Below are 17,072 nucleotides of genomic sequence, written 5' to 3'. Positions count from 1 at the left end.
AGGACGTCCCGGCGAAGTGGGGAAACCCGTATTATTGAAACAAGATGGGCGGCCATCTTTCATTTCGATAATACGGTCGGGGACGCCCAAATCTCAACATTTAGGTCGACCTTAGAGATGGTTGTCCTTAGAGATGGTCATCCCCGGTTTTCGGCAATAATGGAAGCCGAGGACACCCATCTCAGAAACGATCAAATGCAAGCCCTTTGGTTGTGGGAGGAGCCAGCATTCGTAGTGCACTGGTCCCCCTGACATGCCAGGACACCAACCGGGCACCCTAGGGGGCACTGCAGTGGACTTCAGAAATTGCTCCCAGGTGCATAGCTCCCTTACCTTGGGTGCTGAGCCACCCCAAAACCCACTCCCCACAACTATACAACACTACCATAACCCTAAGGGGTGACGAGGGCACCACAATAGGTTTGTGGTGCATTTTGAAGGTCTCACATTTACCACCACAAGTGTAACAGGTAGGGGGGGATGGGCCTGGGTCCGCCTGCCTGAAGTGCACTGCACCCACTAAAACTGCTCCAGGGACCTGCATATTGCTGTAATGGAGCTGGGTATGATATTTGAGGCTGGCAAAAAATATTTTAAAAGTTTTTTTCTAGGGTGGGAGGGGGTTAGTGACCACTAGGGGAGTAAGGGAAGGTCATCCCTGATTCCCTCCGGTGGTCATCTGGTCAGTTCGGGCACATTTTTGAGTCTTGGTCGCAAAAACAAAAAATGGACCAAGTAAAGTTGTCCAAGTGTTCATCAGGGATGCCCTTCTTTTTTCCATTATCGGCCGAGGATGCCCATGTGTTAAGCACACCCCAGTCCCGCCTTTGCTATGCTTCCGACACGCCCCCATGAACTTTGGTCATCCCCGCGACGGAAAGCAGTTGAGGGCACCCGAAAACGGCTTTCGATTATGCCGATTTGGGCAACCCTTGGAGAAGGATGCCCATCTCCCGATTTGTGTCGAAAGATGGGCGCCCTTCTCTTTCGAAAATAAGCCTGTTGGTCACCTAATCCCACAGCCTTGGCTGTCTTAATCAACAGTTGATGCAAAATCCTCTAGTCCAGTCAAGCGCTGGATAATATGTGGTTGACTGGACTAGAAGATAATATCAATCTAACCACTCCAATAATATATTATTCCTTAGCGTCCCTCCGGACCGGCCCTGGGTTGGACTGATGAGTTGTGCACGCCTTCCAGCAAACCCATCAGTCCAACCTGGGCCAGTCCGGAGGGACTAAAGGAAAGCAAAATTAGCAGGTAAGGTCTAATTTCTCCTTTACAAATCAAATCTTTCCCTCCTGTTTACTAAGGTGCACTAATGCTAACACAGCCCATTCACTTTGAATGGGCCGTGTCGGCATTGTTGTTCTGCAGCCGCTAATGCGGCTTAGTAAACGGGGGTTTATCTCATAAACCATCAATTTTTTATAAATCTTGTAAATTTTCCTAAACGTAGAAAGTGCTTTCTCATGTTATGTAATTTTTTATATCCAGAGTATAACACCAAAGGGGAGAAGTCTTATTCTAATACTTTATTGTTTAATTGGAACAGGAGCCTAGTAATATGTTCTCTAGTAATTAATTACCCATCTTTTTCTTTTGGTTCAGATATACTGCTAACGAAAGAACATTATAGTGGAGAGTCACCATAGGAAAGGAACTACAGTAATGAACAGTAAAGCAAACAAGAAAAGGCAAGAAAGGAAAACACAAAAAAGCACAGGCCAGAGATGCTAGGGGCTCACTTAAATGCAAAAAGAAACACTTTGACGCAGTTTGCTCCTTTAGAAACCACAGTTATTATTTTACTTTTTTAGCTTGACATCAGTTTACCGTGATGTTTGTCTAATTCTCCATCCACCCCTCATCTTGTATTTGGGAGAGGAAGGAGGTGATACAGTTTGGGGTTTTTCCTTGTATCGGTTGGTTGATGCTCAGAGGACCATAAGAGCGCAGGTCTATGGCTGTAGATAGGCTTTTTAATGTTTATTTAGGAGAACATTTCTTATGTTTGTGCAGCGCTGCGTATGCCTTGTAGCGCTATAGAAATGCTAAATAGTAGTAGTAGTAGTAGTATGACAACTGCTCTGTAATTAATTTGCCTTCTCTTAATAACATTGTTTAAACATAAAATGCAAAAGAGTTCGATTCCCACTTCAGGCACAGGCAGCTCCTTGTGACTCTGGGCAAATCACTTAACCCTCCATTGCCCCATGTAAGCCGCATTGAGCCTGCCATGAGTGGGAAAGCACGGGATACAAATGTTACAAAAATAAAAAGACAGTAAACAATCTCTTCAGGCAATAGTCCAACTACTGGCCAGTCTGTAGCTGAAATAGACAAGGGGGAATAGGCTTTGGCATCAAAATGAGGTCCATAGACCTGCCAAAAAAGGTTTTAAGAAGCTTCTTAAATTCGTCATGAGAATGCACCCTATGAAAACCTGGTGGAAGAGCATTCCATTGGACAGGTCCCGCTACGGAAAACAGTGCCTTCAGAACATTTAGTGGGACTTCCCGCAATGAGGTCACCACTGGGAGAGATTGATCTGCTGAACGAAATGTCCGTGTAGAGGAGTAAAGGCAGTGGTGTGCTGGAGCGGGCTCTCACGGGCTCGCGAGAGCCGTTTGTTAAGTTTTTAAGAATTTTGGGAGCCGGTTGTTAAAGTAGGCCTCCCCATGGCTACTTTAACAACTGACTCCCAAAATGTGGGCTTGGGCCCCCTCCTGAATTCTCTTTTACTTTGCTGGCAGTGATGCTGGCCCCACCAGCCAAGTAAATAGACTGCTGCTGCTCCCTGCTCCTTTTTCTGACTCTGAGCATCAGGCTGGGACTTTTCATGCAAGCGCAAGAAGGTTCCATCATGCTGCTCAGAGCCAGAAACAAGCAGCAGAGAATGGTGGCAGTCCATTTATTGGCTGGTGGGGCTCGGCAAAGGTATGCCTAGCATGCCCGCACAAGGGAGGGGAGAGAGAGGCATGTATTTCCCCCCCCGCCCCCCCCAAATTTTAGGGCCGGCTATGCCCGGAGAGAGAGCCCGTTGTTAAAAATTTACCAGCACACCCCTGAGTAAAGGTGAAAGATATGTAGCCAAAATAGCAGGTTGAGCAGTTTGCAGGGTCTTATGAATCAGAGTTAATAATTTGAAGTGCACACGAGTAGCTATAGGCAGCCACTGTTCTTGGTAAAGAAGAGGACTTACATGATCATATTTACGCATACCTGTAATCAATTTGACAGCTGCATTTTGATCTCTTTCCTAAAGCTGCCGGAGGCCATAAGAAACCAAGCTGAAGGTGATAGTGGATTAATAGTGTCTTTTTTGAGCAGAAGGGGGTGGGTTGGATGGGAAGGGGGGGTTAAGCTGCATTTACCAACACGTGCTTACCATAGGTTAAAAAGCACTACCTCGGGGTGTGCTCTGGCATCCCACGATAGTTTTGGGATCGGCATGCACTTCCCATGTGTTAAAAAATAGAATTTATTTTTTTAGCGCTAGGGGTGTGTCTGGGGACAGAGAGTATTCATGTTCTGTTCTAATCAGTTACTGCAGCTACGTTGTTGTGCTCTGACCAGTTACCACAGGATTAGCACACAAGCCCTTACCGCCTAGAAAATAGGTGTCTTAACTGCTCACGCGCTAATGGCCATCCAAATTAGAATTGGACATCATATCAAGAATGCCTCTCTGTATTATTTGATTGGTTGAATTGATATTATCCATATAATTGGTTGACTGGACCAGAGGATTCTGCATTTATATTAGGATCAGAGACTTTATAGAAGTACAAGAAAGTTAATTGTTTCTCCCAGATTTTGGATAATTTAATCACTGCTTGGCTAACTCAGAATGCTGAATCTAGCCACATCCGTCTACTTTAGTGCTGTCATGAAGTGCATTTCTCTCTCATTTTCCCTCCACTCTTTAAGAACCTGGAACTTTGATAGTAATCATGCAGCTCCATGCTAACACTGACACTCTGCTCTTGAAAACCATGGAATCCTTGGCCTGTTGGCTACCCAGACACCCTCTGTTCTCTTTCTTTCTTGAAGTATAGACCCATCTTGGCTGCAGTTTTACCACATCCTGCTCTAAGGTACATCTGTGCCAGGGTTTTATATTAAAACATTTTTATTTGCTTCTACCTCATTTTAATTATGCTTAGATGTCATATTTGAATTCTGGGAGGCTTGTTGATCTCCCGTGGAGCTTATTTTCTAACCACGACTCCTACCACTAAATGGTAAATACAGAAAAAGCAACTCCCTGGCAATGTCCTAAAATATTTATTAAACTTCATGGAAGTCTAAGGTTGATTTGCATCATATCTGAACCAGCAAAAATGTGTTCAACAACATGGAGATAGTTCATCTTGGTGTGATATATCGTTTGGTGTGTTGCAGAGTTCGACGTTATCAGCTATGCCATATAATATTTATATTGCTCCAATATGCAAACTCTTTGTGTGGTTGAATGTTTTCTACAGTCTGTAAACAGATGACTTTCAATTTTTTTCCTGTTAAAACTTCAATATCTTCAATTAAATTTTGGGGTTTTTGTTTAACAACTTTTAAAACTCAGACCTTTTTTAAAACCTGGTGCCAAATTGAATGGCAGTGTTGGACAAGAGCACACTAATGTTCGATAAATACTCTTGGCCCAAGATACAAAGCCACTGATCTGGATAAATGAGTAATACTGACCAGGACCGTCCTTAGATTTTCAGTGGCACTTTTCTTACAACTCTGAAAAGTATTGCATTTGACAAAGTACCTCATGAACGACTCCAGAGGAAAATGGAGAGTCATGGGATAGGAGGTAGTGTCCTATTGTGGATTAAAAACTAGTTAAAAGATTTAAAAAAAAACAGTAGGGTTAAATAGTCAGTATTCTGAATGGAGAAAGGTAGATAGTGGGGTTCCCCCGGGGTCTGTGCTGGGACCAGTGGCGTTCCTGGCCTGGATGGCACCCAGGGCGGAGCGCCGATGCGCCTCCCCCCGGGTGCAGCATCCCCCCTGCTAAATGACACCTTTGCCCCTCCCCTCAGGCGAAATGACACTTTTGCCCCCCCCCCTCAGGCAAAATGACACCCCCCCCGGGTGCATGCCGCTGGGGGAGTGCCGTGGCGCGCACCTGCTCTGAGTTCGCTAAACTTCGCTTCGCTGCAGCTCCCTCTGCCCCGGAACAACCTGTTCTGGGGCAGAGGGAGCTGCAGCGAACGTGCGACGAAGTTTAGCGAACTCGGAGCAGGCGCGCACCGCGTCACCCCCCCCCAGCGGCGTGCACCCGGGGCAGACCGCCCCACCTTGGTACGCCACTGGCTGGGACCACTGCTTTTAACATATTTATAAATGATCTAGAGATGGGAGTAACTAGTGAGGTATTCAAAAGTTATTCAAAGTTGTTAAATCGCAAGAGGATTGTGAAAAATTACAAGAGGACCTTACGAAACTGAACGTCTAAATGGCAGATAATGTTTAATGTAAGCAAGTACAAAGTGATGCAAATGGTAAAGAGGAACCCGAATTATAGCTACGTAATGGAAGGTTCCACGTTAGGAGCCACCGACCAGGAAAGAGATCTATGTGTCATCGTTGATGATACGTTGAAACCCTCATCTCAGTTTGCAGCGGTGACTAAGAAAGCACATAGAATATTAGGTATTATTAGGAAAGGAATGGAAAATAAAAATGAGGATGTTATAATGCCTTTGTATCGCTCCATGGTGCAACCGCACTTTGAATATTGTGGTTCAGTTCTGGTCGCCGCATCTCAAAATATTGAGTGGAGCGGAATGGGTAGACGTGAATCGCTTCTTCACTCTTTCCAAAAATACTAGGACTAGGGGGCACACATTGAAGCTACAAAATAGTACATTTAAAATGAATCAGAGAAAACTTTTCTGTACTCAACATGTAATTAAACTCTGGAATTCGTTGCCAGAGAATGTATTAAAGGCTGTTGGCTCAGCGGGGTTTAAAAATGTATGGATGGCTTCCTAAAGAAAAAGTCCATGGATCATTATTAAAATGGACTTGGGGAAAATCTGCTGCTTATTTCTAGGATAAGCATCATAAAATGTATTGTACTTTGTTGGGATCTTGCCAGGTACTTGTGACCTGGATTGGCCACTGTTGGAAACAGGATGCTCGACTTGATGGACCTTCAGTCTGTCCCAGTATGGCAGTACTTATATACCCTGTCACTTCCAATCTGGTTTGAGGACCAGTACATAAAAAACAGTACATAGACCAACCACACAGCATCACCCTGAAGAGTTGGTCACAAGAAGAAAAAAACACTGAAGTGGATGGACGAGGATAACCTTACGCAGTCCGTAGACACAGGCAAACAGCAAGGTTGATGGATTAGACTTCCAACACAATCACACTCACACAAAAAAGATTCTAAACGGTGTGGTGATCAAAAACCTTTTGTCGACTGCCATGCCATCTCCACAGTACTGTGTTCAGGGGAAAATAAGAGACCTACGGCCTTATTTTCGAAAGTGATGGGCACCCATATTTCGACCCAAATCGGGAGATGGGCGCCCATCTCGCAAAGGTGCCCAAATTGATATATTTGAAAGCCGATTTTGGGCGTCTTCAACTGCACTCCATCGCGGGAACGAACAAAGTTGACAGGGGCGTGTCAGAGGCATGGTGAAGGTGGGACTGGGGTGTGTTTATCAGCCGAGGAGAGATGGGCGCCTTCGTCCGATAATTGAAAAAAAAAAGGGTGGCAGAAGCAAGAATTTGGGTCGCTTTTGCTGGACCCTTTTTTTTCACGACCCAAGTCCCCAAAAAGTGCCCCAACTGGCCAGATGACCACCAGAGGGAATCGGGGATGACCTCCCCTGACTCTCCCAGTGGTCACTAACCCCCTCCCACCACAAAAAAAGAACTTTATAAACTTTTTTTGACAGCCTGTATGCGAGCCTCAAATGTCATACCCAGCTCCCTGACTGCAGTATGCAGGTCCCTTGGAGCAGTTGTTAGTGGGTGCAGTGGACGTCAGGCAGGCGGACCCAGGCCCATCCCCCCTACCTGTTCCACTTGTGCTGGTTAATGTTGAGCCCTCCAAAACCCACTGTACCCACATGTAGGTGCCCCGTGCACCCCTTAGGGCTATGGTAATGGTGTAGACTTGTGGGCAGTGGGTTTTGGTTTTTTTGAGGGGGCTCAGCACACAAGGGAAGGGTGCTATTTTAAATTTTTTTTTATTTGTAAAAGTGCCCCCTAGGGTGCCCAGTTGGTGTCCTGGCATGTGAGGGGGACCAGTGCACTACGAATCCTGGCCCCTCCCATGACCCAATGCCTTGGATTTGTTCGTTTTTGAGCTGGGCGCCTTCGGTTTCCATTATCGCTGAAAACTGATAGCGCCCAGCTCAAAAACACCCAGATCCGATGCATTTGCCCCGCACAACCCATATTATCGAAAAAAAGATGGGCACCCATCTTTTTTCGAAAATACGGTTTGTCTCGCCCCTTCACATGGCCGCCCATGGAGATGGGCGCCCACTTTCGATTATGCCCCTCCTACTATTTCATATAGCAAGAATCTGCAGACTGTAAAAAAAGGAAGGTTGAAAATGAAATTTAAAGATACAGTGAAATAAAATTACAGGCCAAAAAAAAGCTTTCTGGAAGCTTTGCATATGTCTTTCACAAGTATAAATAATGTCAGTGAAGCAAACCTTTCTCAGTGGAAAGAAAGTTCTAGAACAAGAGGTCATGGTATGAAGCATGCTCAAGTAACATAATCATCACAGAAAGGGTGGTGGATACATGAAACGGCCATCACAGTAACAGAACTAAAGAGACAGGCATAGAAGATCCTTAGTAGAGAAGACCTTTTTCTGACACCAAGCAGAGATATAGAGATTCCAAAAGGTTGGGAGGAGTTCGACCCTCTACGGACTGTCAGACTGGGATGGCCAGGGCTTGGTTTAAGATTTCAGACAAGTCTTCTGGGGAAAAGGCTTCTTTTTGGCCTGCGTACTTGATGCCTTTGATATCTGGTATCCTAGGCCTTTGTCTTTGATACCAGGCTTTAATCCAGGCCTGGTGATAGCACAGTGATTTCAGCATGCAAGTCCAGTGGGCACTAGGAGCCATTGCTGTGTCCAGGTAAAGCCGGGCTGCAGGGATCAGGAGAGCCCAGGAAGCAGTTGACCTGTTTCTCTGCATTGCTGGGTGGCTGATGGAGAGCGTTTAGCACCTTCTGGTGCTCCCGCTCCATCGCTGCCAGGCGCTGCTCCTAGAAAAAAGAAAAACAGAAAATTCAGTGTCACCCACATCTGATTACCAGATATGAAATGCTTTACTCCAAGACAGTATTCCCAAAAGATTTAACAGTATTGAGAATGTAGGGGGCAAACTTGCATTGGACCTTGCACTGAAACTTGCAAAACTTACAAAACTTGCACTGTTTACCTTATTTGGACTTTTGTGGACTTTTGCACTAGCAGGATTTTCTATTTGGACCTTGCATTCACACTTGCACCTTTGCATTGTACCAAAACCTCAGCTTTTCTATGACGAGCCTAACCAACCTAAAACTGTGCAGTCTGGACTTTCACTAGTAACACCTATTTGCTATAACCAGCAGCTAGATAACAAGTTGTAGCAGTCAGCAATTTAGGTTTGTAAGGGGGGACAGCTGGCTCTGTCCGTGCAGTCCCGTGATCCAAGTATAGAGGCTGTATTATGTGAATGTGCTGAAACACTGCAATAAGTTACATTTCTTGCAAAGTAACAATTTCTATGAAAGCTATGAAACTGACGTATCTTTTCTCTGTGAGAACTACAGAACTACTAATGTATTGCGCATGTGCATGTACTGCGCATGTGTATGTGTTATGTATGGTGTGTTTTATGCGCATGACCACTAATTTGTATAAGAACGAGTGTCAGGTGATGCTCGGCGCGCAGTATCCTGAGTCTGAACTTAGTACTGTGACAGCTAGCTAATAAAAGTTGCCTTGCTTTGGAAGTCAGCGTCTCGGCCTCCTGATTTACTTGCTGATTAGTCCGGTTACATTGGCGAGCCAGCCAGGAGGCGGGGCCGAGGACAAGGAAATTTCCTCCCCTCCCTGTTAGTGGCACGGCTGGGCCGGGACTGGCGATTCCCTCCAGCTGACCGGAAAGTGCGCACCGCTGAGTTCAGCGTCCGGCCGCTTTGAGAGAATTGCTTAGGGCTGGGTGGCCTGCATAGATGGGGCGTGATCCTGGGCAAGACAACTTTTCGAGTCTCCGGAGACTTCTGAATCCTGCAGCAGAATCAGGCAAGTATACTCTCTGGGAATCAGCAGCCGACCCAGCTTGATCACCCCCTTCGCCAGTGCCGAGTAGGGACGAGGTCCCGAAACCCACTAGGCTCCGGGCAGAGACGGGAGGATGGGCTTCCTGTCTGTATGAAAGCTGAGTGATTGGCCCTGCGGTTTCAAGCCGGGCGACCGCGTCTTGGCCAGGTCGAGTGTTGAACCTTCTGTGTCTGGTAGAGCGGGACCCCTTACCCCTCTGCCATCCTTTTCCCTCCTTGTCTTTATACTATCCTTTGGCACCGTCGTACAGGATGGGCAGGGGTGGGTCTACACCTTTGGATTTAATGACTGAGCACTTTAGTGAAGTGTTTGACCAGAAACACTGTTCCAGGGCAGGGATGATACAGCGTTGTCAGTTTATGTGGCCTGGGTTGGGTCGATCTGTTAATTGGCCACCAGAGGGCACCTTTGCATATGAAAAGATCGCCGCTATTCAGAATATTGTAATAGTGGATGGTAATCCTGGCTGTCCTGAACATATTCCGTATATAGAGGGGTGGGCAGATGTGGTGCGAAACCCGCCGATATGGGCCCAAAGGAAGGTGGAGAGGCAGCCCTAATGGTGGTGGCCCAGAGAAAAAGTCAGAGACCTAATTGAAACCAAAATCCCAGTCCCTGCCTGCAGTAGTTGAGTGGGGTGGCTGAGGGCTGCTGTGATGTTAGGCCTACTCGTTCAAAGAAAGTAGTCCCTGTTCTAGAGAAGTCAGAGGAGGAGGATCCCATGCCTAGCCTGGCCCCACCTCCTTATACCCCGATATATTCGGATCTTGCTGAATTAAGGCAGGGAACAGGGGACGCCGGGCCTGGACCCCAGGAAGAGAATTCAGACAGTCAACTTACCCCTGATCAGACAGAGCCCCCAGTAGACCAGATGTCCTTTAGGAAAAGCCAGAGAGTCCTCAAGGAACCCACTCGCTATCCGGCCACAAGTCCAGTTACAGCTCCTGCTGACCGCCGAATTACGGCTGATTTGTATCCCATTAGAGAAGCTATGGTACAATTACCAAATCCTGAGAACCCAGACCATCCGATTGAGTCAGTAGTCTATAATCATGTCCCCTTCTCGAGTTCAGATCTTCTGAATTGGAAGAATCATGGGCCCACATATGAACAGAAACCGGAACAGCTTATCGAATTAGTGGAGGGAATAATATTTAGCCACAATCCGACCTGGTCCGATTTGAGGCAACTGAGTTCCCATATATTAACTACTGAGGAACGCCGTCAGCTGCAACAGAACATGGAAGAGGCAGTTCGGCAGGCGCATCACAATGAACCAGATTTAGCCAATCGCGTTGCTGCCCTGGTGCCCACCACCCAACCCGAATGGAATCATCGAACTCCAGCAGGCCGAGAGTCCTTACGTCAATATCAATAGGCCTATCTGGCAGCCCTGAAGAAGGGAAAGCAGAAGATCACCAATATGGGAAAGATTCATGACATAGTACAAAAGAAGAATGAAAGTCCAGGAGACTTTCTGGAACGGCTTATGGATGCCTATCGCAAATATAGTCCAATCGATCCCGAGGATCCAGCTAATCGTCCAATGGTAGTAATGAGTTTTGTCACCCAAGCAGCCCCCGACATTAGAAAGAAGCTGCAGAAGACTGAGGGGTTTGAAGGCATGAGTATTAGTCAATTGAAGGCGATGGCCGATCGTGTTTTTGGATATCGGGATCAGGAGGAGAAAAGTGAGGCCCGAAGAGAAGCTAGTAGACAGATGCGTGAAAATGCCACTTTGTTGGCGGCTGCGCTGGAAGAACAAAGGGGGCAAAGTAGAGGAGTGGCTGTGCCAGATGAACCCAGGGGACAGTACAGGGGGAGAGGTCGGAAGTTTCCCTTAGGGAAGAACCAGTGTGCATACTGCAGGCAAGAAGGCCATTGGAAGGCGGAGTGCGGAGAGAGAGGAAAAGGCCGGGGGCGGTCAGAGCAGCAGGAGTGGCAGATGGCTGTGGATGCTGTTCAGACCCACACAGCATGAAGGCACCGGGAGGGGAGAATCCCCACTGACCCTCTGGTGGAAATTCAGGTGGGGATGCAACGAATGAAAGCCCTGTTAGATACTGGGGCCCAAAGATCTGTCATCACTACAGCAATAGCCCCTGAGACCAAAGATACCATACCAATAGTGGGGGCCTCGGGAAAATCCATTACTGCACCTCTGTTGAAGGAATGACAGGTCCATATTGGAGGGAAAACAGTCTCTCACCAGTTCATACATATACCTCTGATCGGGCGGGACTTGCTATGCAAGTTGCAAGCCACCCTGAAATTTAAAGCCACGGGGGAAGTTGAGGCCACTTTTGAAGAACAACCTGTATCCCTCATCTGTCCTGTCCAGGAGGAGTGGCGACTACATGCCCCTCTGGTTGTTACTGCCGCTGCCAGCCGCTACACCGACAACACTGAATTTGCACAGCAGAGAAGGACTCTGATGGCGAGTGTCCCTGGAGTTTGGGCAGAATTAAATCCTGGAGGGTTGGCTGTAAATGCCACCCGATCTGGGTTGAGCTAAAACCCAATGCTCAAATTGTCAACCAAGGCCAGTACAGTATACCGTATGCTGCCCAACACAGTATGCAAACGCACTTGCAGAAACTCCTCCAACAAGGGGTCTTAAAGTCTACCAGATCAGCCTGGAATACCCCTTTACTGCCAGTCAAGAAGCCAGGAACCTCCGAGTACTGACCAGTTCAGGACTTGAGGAAAGTCAATAATCAGGTTGTGGATATCGTTGCTCTTGTACCTAACCCCTACTCCATCCTAGCCCAAGTGCCAGCCCAAACCAAGTGGTACAGTGTAATAGACTTAAAGAATGCTTTCTTCTCTATACCACTTGCTGAGGAGAGTCAGCAGTTCTTTGCATTCACCTGGGAGGACCTACAGGCTGGAACTAAACAACAATTTACCTGGACCCGGCTACCGCAAGGATTTAAGAATTCGCCCACTCTGTTCGGGGAGCAACTGGCCCATGATTTGAAAACGTATCAGACTGAATATGGGCCCGTTGTCCAATATGTGGACGATCTGCTGGTGGCCAGGGAAACATACACTGATTGTGCAGTGGCAACTGTTAATCTTCTGAAAACTCTGGAAGCGCAAGGATACCGAGCCAGTCAGAAAAAAGCGCAACTGTGTGAGATCGAGGTTGAGTACTTGGGATTTCGCCTCCGGGAAGGTACCCGGAGGCTCGGTACACCCCGTACTCAAGCCATCTGTGACCAGCCCACACCAACAAACAAAAAGGAACTGCGGGCATTGTTGGGGGCAGCTGGTTATTGCCGAATATGGATCCTCAATTTTGCTGTTTTGACCCAAGATCTGTACGCCAAACTGAAAGGGCCTGAACCCGAGGCCCAACCCTTCCAGTGAGAAAAACACGAATTGAGGGCCCTAGCTGATTTGAAAACAACCCTTGCATCCCCCCCAGCACTTGGACTCCCAGATGTAACGAAGCCGTTTCACCTGTTTGTAGATGAGAAGAAAGGCCTGGCACTTGGAGTATTAATGCAAACAGTCGGTACTTGGCAACGTCCAGTAGCATACCTCTCTAAGAGCATGGACAATGTAGCTAAAGGTTGGCCGGGATGCCTCCGGAGCATAGCTGCTGCCTGCCTGCTGATCAAAGAAGCCCATAAGCTCACCTTTGGCCAAACATTACTCGTGACTGCTCCACATACTATTCGAGGCCTATTAGAAAGTCATGGACCCCGTTGGATGACTAACTCCCGGTTAGTCAAGTATCAGGCCTTACTGTGTGAGAATCCAGAAGTACAGATTCAAGATACCACCAACTTGAACCCTGCCACTCTCCTGCCAGCTCCCGAACCTAGACTACACGATTGTGAGGAAGTGATGGGTACTGTCCATTCCAGCAGGCCTGACCTTAAGGATCAGCCGTGGCAATTGGGAATTACCCTATTTACAGATGGAAGTAGTCAGGTGATAGCCGGGATTTGACGGGCAGGATATGCTGTTGTATCAGAGGACCATATAATAGAAGCAGTGGCCTTACCACCTGGCACCTCTGCCCAGAAGGCTGAATTGATTGCCCTCACCAGAGCTCTCCAGTGGGCAGAAGGGAAGGTGGTCAATATTTATACTGACTCCAAATATGCATTCTTAACCCTCCAGGTACATGGGGTATTGTATAAGGAATGAGGCTTCCTAACTGCAGAAGGAAAAGGACTTGCACATGCCACTGAAATCTGCCAACTGCTTGATGCGGTATGGAAACCCAAGAAAGTGGCGGGATGCACTGTAAGGCTCACACCAGTAGAACAGACCCTATTGCCCGAGGCAATCAGCGAGCGGATGATGCAGCAAAAAAAGTGAGCCAACTTCCTTATTCTCCCAATTCTGAAATGCTACTCCTGATTCCTTTGCCAACTGAGACCCCAGCTTACGCTCCGTCAGAGGACAAGTGGGCCCGAGGAGAGGCACTAGAACTGCGTCAAGTGGTGGGTGTTGCCGGATGACCGAATCTGGATACCTGAGACATTGGCCTGGACCGTGGTTAAGGGGGCCCATGACCAAACTCACTTCGGCCGAGACGGTCTGAGTCGGTTGCTTGGGAAAAACTACATCATCAATTATTTGTCCCATTGGACCAAGCATGCTTCTCGTCAATGCCTCACTTGTGCTCGGAATAATCCACGGACGGGGCCAGGCCCAGCCCCCGGAAACATCTTACGAGGCACCAGTCCTTTCCAAGTCTGCCAGATTGATTTCACGCACATGGCTCCAGCCAAGGGCTTTAAAGCTATCCTTGTAGCATACATACACTGGGTGGATTGAGGCTATACCTACACGAACTGAGATGGCCAAAGAAGTCACCTCTTTCCTCCTCCATCAACTCCTTCCAAGGTATGGACTCCCAAAACAGATTAACTCTGATAACGGTCCTGCTTTTACCAGCGAAGTAACCCAACAGCTCAGTAAAAGACTTGGCCTCGATTGGAAGTTGCATTGCGCATGGAGACCGCAGAGTAGCGGGGCGGTCGAGCGGGCCAATAGATACCTGAAGAATCAGTTAGCTAAGCTCTGCCAGGAGGCAAAGGCCAAATGGCCTGATCTTTTACCCCTGGCCCTACTACATCTCAGGTGTCTGCCCAGGGCCACCGGTCTTACTCCCTATGAGATGATGTATGCTAGGCCACCGCCCTTGCCTTCCTGTCCCACGACGGTACAAATTCAAGGGGAAGGTACCCTTGTCCAGCAGCTGAAAGGGTTAAGACAGGCAGTGCAGGACATTCAACAATATACTGAGAGTGTCCGTCCATTAGTTTTGACCACCCCAGTACACCAGTTTCAGGTAGGAGATGAGGTTTGGGTAAAAGAATGGGATGATGCTGATTGTTTAAAACCTAAATGGCGGGGACCTTCTCTTGTCATTCTAACCACTCCCACTGCTGTTAAAATTGCAGGGACCCCTGTCTGGATACATTGGACCAGAGTAAAACCTGCTGCTGCTTCGCCACCACAGGGAAAGTGGACTGCCCGCCTGAACCCGAATCACCCTCTGCGGTTGACTCTCACCAGGAGTAAATAACTGTGCCCCACACATAAGTTCACACAGCGGCCACTCCTAGCCATCAAATGATAATTATCCAGTATCTGACCTGGGGGGTATTCCTTTGTAGCAGCCCCTACTCTTCAGCTGTCCATTCCAAGACTTGTCAGGATTGTACTGCCCCGGTTCGGAGTGGACCCGATAGAGGGGGCCTTATGTTTATCGCCCATACTTCTGTTCACAAAGACTGTTGGTTAGCCCCACCCACTGTTTGCATAGAGAACAACAAGAAATATTGGATAGGTAACCTTAAGCCCCATGCATACCGATTTGGCTCAGTGTGCTCAGGCGCCTGTCGTACCTGTCCTAAAGGTAGACCGATAGCTTGTGCCACCTATGCCGGACAGTGGGGCCTGTCTGACGGGGGAGGGAAACAGGACATGGTACAGGAACTACTGGTGCAGAAAGCTGTCGCACAACTTACTTGACCTGTTCCTCCCCCACCCCTCAATACAGGGGCTAACCGTAGTACTGCCTTATATGATTCTGTTGTACACCTTACTTCTGATTTTGATGATGTTTTTAAGCAAGGGAAGAATTTGTTAATTGATCTGACTTCCCGCATCGGACGGGCTCTTAATGTTACCAACTGCTGGATTTGTGGGGGAGCCCTGATGGGAGAATCCCGGCCCTGGCGAGGTTCCCCCATGACCCCAGAACAACTAGCAGCCTGGAATTGGACTAAGCGCCCCTCCTATACACAGCGTGCCGGCCAATGGACTCTTAGCTCACTGGTGATAGGCCATGAATGTATTTCTCGGTATCCTGATGGCAATTTCACTAGTCCTGTAGGAGACACCCCCTGTGTCTCCATCCTTACTGTTAATGGTACTCAGGTGCAATACTGGCCGGCCGCTGTCACTTGGTATCCCAGCGCTGTTGCCAACAAATTATGTTCCCCTTATAATTTTACTGATACCATCCAACTGTTTAATTGCTCTGGACCTAACCCCTTTCAGGGAGTCGCTCAGTTGAGAGGCCACTGGAATAACCCAGGTCTTCGGGATGCTCGACATGGCAAGCACCTGATGGGTTATTCTGGATCTGTGGATATACTGCATATGCCTGCTTGCCGGGTACCTGGTCAGGATCTTGTACTATTGGGTTAATTTATCCTGGTTTTTTCTTGCTGCCTCACTCTGCGGCTGCAGATTTAGGCACCCCATTGTATGATGATTTAACTCATCATTCCCGCAGGTCTTTCCCCGTCGGAGGGGAACAGAGGTGGGGATCGGATGAGTGGCCCCCAGAGCAGATCATAGAGACATATGGACCCGCAACATGGGCCCAAGATGGGTCTTGGGGGTATCGCACTCCTATTTATATGTTAAATCGTATTATCCGGTTGCAAGCTGTAGTTGAAGTAATTACCAATCATACGGCTGAAGCTCTAGAGCTTATAGCAAAGCAACAAACCCAAATGCGAACTGCCATCTATCAGAACCGGTTGGCACTGGATTACCTTCTTGCGGAAGAAGGCGGGGTCTGTGGGAAGTGGAATACTTCCAATTGTTGCCTGAAATTTGATGATACTGGAGCTGCAGTACTAAATATAGCTACTGACATTAGAAAGCTTGCACATGTTCCCGTCCAGAAATGGACATCTATGCTAGGTGATAGCTGGTGGGATTCTCTATTCGGGGGCACATGGTGGAAGAAATTAATATTTTTCGGGGTCTGCCTGTTTGGGGGCCTTGTATTCTTACCCTGTTTACTTCCATGTGTTTTGTCTCTTGCTCGCAGGGCCATGGAACGTATTGCTGACCAGCGCGCAGCTCTGCAAATTATGTCTCTCCAGATGTATTCTTCCCTACCGTCAGTAGATGTGGATCCTGATTCCTCTAATGATGACCCCTAACTTCAGCAACATTCCACCATACCTCCACTCTCCCATACTAACCTAATCTCTTTTGTATTTTTTTTTTAGATATTGTGCACCACTTGCCCTCTGGGCCATCTACACTTTTCCTGGCAAAGACCGGCTACAAAGGGGGGAGCGTCCAATAGGGACCTTTCATCTCAACCCCGGCGAAGAACTCAAAGGCCACGAAAGGAGTCTTAGGGCCACCGCTTCCTGAACGTCTCTACATTTACACCACCCCATTGAAGTGATACTTTTCACTTGGACAATTGATAAAGTATCAAAGGGGGGATTGTAGGGGGCAAACTT

General features: G+C 47.8%; 1 protein-coding gene across 1 annotated transcript in view; it reads right to left on the bottom strand.

Moving 5' to 3' along the window:
- Nucleotides 1–7,586: 7,586 nt before the first annotated feature.
- RASAL3 (RAS protein activator like 3) overlaps nucleotides 7,587–17,072 on the bottom strand; it is a 69,852-nt gene continuing 60,366 nt past the window's right edge. Inside the window, exon 18 of the mRNA XM_030197169.1 lies at nucleotides 7,587–8,264. Coding sequence (XP_030053029.1) covers nucleotides 8,112–8,264 — 153 coding nt within the window. The 3' untranslated portion in view covers nucleotides 7,587–8,111. The remainder of the gene's footprint in view (nucleotides 8,265–17,072) is intronic.

This window comes from Microcaecilia unicolor, chromosome 3 (genome assembly GCF_901765095.1).
Source record: "Microcaecilia unicolor chromosome 3, aMicUni1.1, whole genome shotgun sequence".
Classification (NCBI taxonomy): Eukaryota; Metazoa; Chordata; class Amphibia; order Gymnophiona; family Siphonopidae; genus Microcaecilia; species Microcaecilia unicolor.
This window is presented reverse-complemented; position numbering and strand designations above follow the sequence as displayed.